The sequence below is a fragment of the Chanodichthys erythropterus genome, chromosome 5 (genome assembly GCF_024489055.1).
Source record: "Chanodichthys erythropterus isolate Z2021 chromosome 5, ASM2448905v1, whole genome shotgun sequence".
Taxonomy (NCBI): Eukaryota; Metazoa; Chordata; class Actinopteri; order Cypriniformes; family Xenocyprididae; genus Chanodichthys; species Chanodichthys erythropterus.
The window spans coordinates 14,431,516-14,438,007 of NC_090225.1; the positions used below are offsets into that span (position 1 = coordinate 14,431,516).

Sequence of the window (6,492 nt, forward strand, 5' to 3'; positions counted from 1 at the left end):
TTACATTGGAAGTCAATTGGCTCCCAACGTTGTTACACAGAAGAAAGTCGGTCACATAGGTTTGGAATGACATGAGAGTAAATGATGACAATTTTTATTTTTGGGTGGACTATCTCTTTAAATGCTGAAGATCACTTGTGATGCACATTGAATCTAGGCTTGTTAAAGTGTTAAACTTTTAATTAACCTTGTTGATCACTGCATTATGACTGTTTTTTTTTTTTTTAGCATATATTGCACATGCCTGCTGTATATAAAGGTTGTAAATTTACTTTAGTATGACCTAAGGCACCAACAGATGAATACAAAATGTAATCACATGCCTGTTTTCTTTTAAATAAAAATATAAGGAGAGATGTTTAGAATTAAAAAAACAAACAAACAAACAAACAAAAAAAACACATCTCTTAATGTAGCTCTTGGCAGGACCCAGCCTCAGCAATGATATACTGGCCACTTTTAATGAGTCACTCAAATATTTTATGCATTCAGCACAGTATATAGGCTAACAGCACAGTGCTTGCTTGCTGCCTCAAGAGGATTGTGTTATATAAATCAGCAAAACTTCAAGTCAAAGCCATGGTCTTGAGGTTAGCTCATGTGCTTTCATTCACTCTCCCTACAACTTCCTGTCCCCCTTCACTAAATATAGTACAGAGGATAACATGATGTGACAGCTGTTAACATGATGTAATTGTGTAATTAACATAACTATATGGATTATTTATATGCTAAAAAAAAGTACTATATGTAATTAAAAATGATTTACAACAAAGACTGGGTCCACAAGTCTGAGACAAATAGTGAAAGTGCATCTTTTATGAATTTTTAGAATTTTTTACAAAAAAAAAAATTAATTACAAATTATATTATTAACACAACAATTTTGCAAAACCTACTTTGTTATTTAAGCTGTTTCTTATCAGGATTAAATTAGACTTATTTCAATGTGGGCTTTTTGGATCACACTGTATATACAATTTTTAAAATGTTGATGTTGAAGTTAATTGTAAACTATCCATATCTATTAAAAATGTTAAACAATTCTCAAGAGCCAAAAAGGGAATTACATGATGTAAAAGTAGCTTATAGAGCAAAAGTTTAGGCATAAGACATAAGTGTGCTATACAAACATTGTACAACTCAGCTGACCTCCCACATACACAAACGTGCTGGCCACTGGGTAGAGCTGTCCTGCATTACCTACTGTTATTTGAGAGCTTTGGAAAGAACAGTTTACTCAGACTGACTGATCTTAGACATTAGCTTCTAAGGTGACTGATAACTATACAATGGATGTCTAGGGTATACACCAGGTCTATGATCAAAAATTAAAGGACATGAGTTCAATTATAGATTCATAATATATACACATGGTTTTTCTGCAACCATTAAAGGTAAGTTTCCACTAAGTTACTGGGAAAGTGCTGATATAGCCTAGAATCAATCTGATAACAACACCATTTGAAGAAAGCTTTGTTCTTTACTTATAAGAAACAAAAATAGAGGGATGAGCAACTTCACATACCTGATGGGACCATGAAGAGGTGCAGATGCAGCAGATATTCAATGCTTCATCGTTTCATTGTGCATGTGAGGTACTGAAGTGGACAGCTCCGCTGTAATTAGGAAAACTCCAACAGCAGACCAAGCAGTCAGTATACTGTACTTGTGCCCGTGTCTTTAGGGAGTGCCTGTATCACATTATCAGAGCACTGGCAGGAGGCCCATCTCAGCTTAAAGGGATAGTTCACCCAAAAATGAAAATTTGATGTTTATCTGCTTACCCCCAGGGCATCCAAGATGTAGGTGACTTTGTTTCTTCAGTAGAACACAAATTATGATTTTTAACTCCAACCATTGCCGTCTGTCAGCCGTATAATGTGTGTCAATGGGAACTTCTTTTATAAGAGTAAATAAAACATGCACAGACAAATCCAAATTAAACCCTTCGGCTCATGATGACACATTGATGTCCTAAGACACGAAACGATCGGTTTGTGCGAGAAACCGAATAGATTTTATATCATTTTTTACCTTTACCTTTTTTACCATTTTTCAATACACCACTATTTCCAACTGGGTTCAGCACTCGTTAGTAAGGTCTGATCGCGCTCTGACAATGGCAGTGATGTCTCGCGCGTATACTTCAATGAGTGTTAGACATTACTTCCGTTGTCAGAGCGCGATCAGACCTCACTAAGCGAGTGCTGAACGCAGTTGGACATAGTGGTGTATTAGAGGTAAAAAATTATATAAATACTTTTCGGTTTCTCGCACAAACCGATCGTTTCGTGTCTTAGGACATCAGTGTGTCGTCATTAAGGTGGACTACAACTTTGTCAAGAAGGGTTTTCTATCATCTAAAGCTAGTCAAACTCAGGTTTTATGGACAAATCTACTACACTGAGCACAGTCATGAATAAAACTAATCTTATAGCCTAGTTATATTTCTATATAATATCTTGTTACTCCTTGCAGTTACTTTGAGCTAAAATTTGAAATTTTGAATTAAGCAGGTGCGTAGGTAAAGGGACAGTACACTTAAAAATTAAATTCTGTCATCATTTGTTCACCCTTGTATTATACAATAAGAGTAAATGAGGTCCAAAACAGAATTGGACCCCACCTACTTTCACTGTATGGACAGAAAACTACAAATGATGAAAGAATTATGTTGTTAGGTAAACTATCCCTTTAAAATAAAAACGGCAAAGTGATTTATTAGATATAATTTGCAAGTTATCAAAAATATTCCTCTTTCTAACACCTCTTTTTTAGATTAAAAACACCCAGATCACAATGAGACATGGGTTAATTATTATGCAGTAACTATCCGTAGTTGCAGAAATTACACACACACACAAAAAGAGTAATTACTGTGATAACTACACCATTAAATGGACAGATACACACTATATAAGCCATGTATTATTATTGTAAAGGAAATGGATTGAGCATTTTGTGAGGCACTTTACGAAATATTTTTGTTTCGTAAATGGACAATGGAAAGAGGCTGAGAGTTTTGGCCATTTATGTCAATACAAGGATTAAAAATGGGACAAACTGGGCCAGAAAACTCAACACGGAATGAGTGGAGCAAAGTTAGCGTATCTCCATCATAGAAAGACATGGCTCCTTTCGGGATATCTACCCAAACTCCTAGTTTTTGGATTGTTTTGCTCACTGCCAGGGACTTTTCATTTGAGTCCTGACAAACAAGATATTTTCCATTTCCATGATAGATGTAGCAGAACACACTGTTAAAGTCACCGTCGAGATGCTCAGAATCCTGATCTCTTGTAGCTGACGCATATGACAGGCCAATCAACCAATAGGGTTTCTTCCAGACGGCCACCTCCCAGTAGTGGGAGCCGCTGGAGAATCTCTCCTTGGCCTGGACGCTGTACTGAGAGCTGATGTTTGTTTTCTGTTTCCTTTCCGGGGTTGGTTTCTTACTCCAGTGTACCTCCAGCTTGTCTGCTGAGACCTCTAACTCGGGGTGTGCCGTCTCTGGGTCTAAGCTTACTGCTCTGAGACCTGCAGGTGGCAAGGTTTGATATGTTAGACTATAAGGTAGGAATATTGTACTTTTTATTTAAGTCTAAGTATGTCTTTTATCATTGTGCATTGAAACATCACACTTACTAGACCACAGCCGCTGAGTGTTGTGAAAGACAACTTCACCTAAGTTATCAACCAGCTGCTCGACTGTCTTCATCTTGTCTGAGGTGCTATATTCTTGCTCTATCACAGACAAAAGTGGCAATTCCACCTGGGACCTAGAGCAATGATGAGGGATTCTTTTAAATATTGATTTTGGTATTAATGTATCGTAGCATAGTGGGAATTTTTTTAAGACCCATAAAATAAAGTATTATTTTATGGATGTGTATAAAAATATCGTGTTCACATAATCCAGAGGGTACGGAGGGACAAGGTGATGGAAAAAATATGAGATGGGAGGAAAATATATATTTCAATGCTTTTGCGTTCCCTCGCAAAAGTTTAGCATTCCCCGGGAAACTTTGCGTTCGCCCGCAAAGAAGTCAAAAGTTTTGCGAGTGGACGCAAAGTTCCTTGGAGGAAGGCAAAACATTTGTGAGATAATGCAAAAGCATTGACATATATTTTTTCCTCCGTTCTCATTTTTTTTTCATTACCATGTTCCTTTAGGGGCTCCGTAGATACAGTAAGTACAATTTAAAGGGAATGTAGTAAAAAGAACTCACCCAAGTCTATTATTTTTGAGATGCTGCAAAAAAAAAAAAAAAGTTTTCTGTTATTGATAGACTACAGATGAAAAAGAAAAAAAGAAAAATATCCACTCAAAAATCAATCCCACTGACTGTGAAACTATAATCAAAGACTTTGCTATAATATGCACCTGAAGAAATAAGATGTCATTTTCTTCCTCTAGAAGAGATTGGCTTGACCTTAGGGCAGCATTAATATCTTTAACATGACACTCCAGTGACTCATTTCTCCATCTCAGCCACTTCTTGGTGTAAAATTCTTCTGTTTCCAGAATGGCCAACATCAGCTTCTGATCCTCCTCAATCTGGGCTTTTATCTTGTTGTATTTCTCAACTATTCTGAGTCTGTATGCTTTTGCATTTTCCTGAAAAACACCACAAGATTGACAAAAAAGTCAAAGCCTGATGAATTCAACTCAGTTGACAAAGAAAGCATATTAGATTATCTCTTGCTACAATGGATTTGAATAGTCTTGCCACTTCATTCATTAAAAAAGTATGATTTCAAATAAAAATAAACTGAGAAGTGCAGTATACATTTATTTTGTTGGTTTGATTGATTCAGAAAGCTCATATTGGAATACCCACCGACACCTCTGAAAATAATGGCTCCAAATCTTTCATAGCAGACTCAGCTAAATGTTTCCTCTGTAGAAGAAGTGATTTGTTGGTCTCCAACACCTTCTAAAAAACAAAGAGATACAGTATGTTTCCATAAATTCTCAATACACTGTTACTTCACACAAAATTATAGGCATAATACTGAAATAATGTTTTTATCTGATAAAAAATATGCGAGTCAAAATAGATCTCTTAATTTGTTATTAAAAAAAAACATTAAAATCCACTTCATACAAAAATGACACAAATACACAATGAGAATGTCATTTCATTTATGTACTAAATTATATGCATTTATAATACAGTTTATATATTTATTTAGATATTAAGTTTTTACTTTTAACATGTACCTTTTTAATAACTTTGCAATTTTTTTCCTTTAATATATCATAGACACTTATATTTGTAATTGACCAATATATATATATATATATATATTTTTTTATACTCATTAAAAAACATTTTCATGAATTGAAGCACTTACCTTGAATTCTGAGCATGCCTTTTGAAGCGTAACAGCTTGGTGGTTTTTGTGCGCCCCAAACGCAATGCACAGACAACACACAGTGGTCTGGTCCTCCTGACAGAATAGTTTCAGCTCCTCCCCATGCTCCTTACACTTGAAGGAAATCAAGTCCTCTGTTACTTCGATGAGAGAGTGCCCTCGTAAAGCCTCTCTCTGCTGGTGCAGAAGAGTGTGAGCAGAGCACAGGGAGGCGTCACAGGTCAGGCAGCTCTTCACAGCCACCTCAGTCTTCCCAATGCACTGATCACACATGATAATGGAGCGTGACCTATGAGATGATCCTTCCAGCGAAGGTGCTTTTGAAAAGACATCCTGAACTTTCCTTTGAAGATCTGAGTTGATCTCAAGCTTAAGGTCAGAAGGAAGGAGGATCTGACACTCCGGACAGAACAGTGGCCCTTCTCTAGATGCTTTGGGGTCATCCATGTTCCAGACCACTCGGATGCAGGTTTGACAGAAGTTGTGCCCACATGGAAGGCATACAGGGTCTGTAAAGGGCTCTACACAAACAGGACATTTTAGTTCTTCTTGAGCGTCCATGTCAGCAGACCTTCTACTGTGTGTGTGTGTGGTGGCTTGGCATGAATATTTCAAAGATGAGGCTTAGGTTTCAATGCCATTTTGTTATAAGTGTATTCAATTACAATAAGCTGTGCATGTAATGCAACAATATATAAAATATTTTAAAATAACTATGACATGCAGGTGATATTCAAGTCTTTCTTGTTTTAAGTTCAACCTCAAATATTAAAGTTAACCACACCAAAAGGCACACATTGTCAAATTTTTGTGTCAAAAAAGTTGTAAAATTAAATTGTTATCTTTTTATAAGCCTATATTTTCATTCTTTTTGTTTATATATAATTTAATATTTTGAATATATATAATTTGTACATTTGTAAATTCTGTCTAACAGCATTTATGCCGCCTTTGTGCAGCATTAAACAGTGAGTATATAAACGCACCATTTTGTGGTTTGGATTACAATATGCGTTACATATTTACAAATTAATTTGAAGACCCACGTGTATAATTATTATACCGCACATGTATTTTATTAATCTAAAACACCTGAAATAAACACAAATG

The 6,492-nt window shown here is 35.9% G+C and overlaps 1 protein-coding gene across 1 annotated transcript; it reads right to left on the reverse strand.

Moving 5' to 3' along the window:
• Positions 1 to 2,974: 2,974 nt before the first annotated feature.
• On the reverse strand, positions 2,975 to 5,943 carry LOC137020626 (E3 ubiquitin-protein ligase TRIM62-like). The gene is made up of 5 exons (XM_067386447.1): positions 5,362 to 5,943; positions 4,845 to 4,940; positions 4,437 to 4,621; positions 3,649 to 3,782; positions 2,975 to 3,540 (listed from the first exon to the last, which is right to left on the reverse strand). Exons 1-5 carry the CDS (start codon positions 5,941 to 5,943, stop codon positions 2,975 to 2,977), a joined length of 1,563 nt encoding a protein of 520 aa, XP_067242548.1.
• Between the last annotated feature and the right edge of the window lie 549 nt (positions 5,944 to 6,492).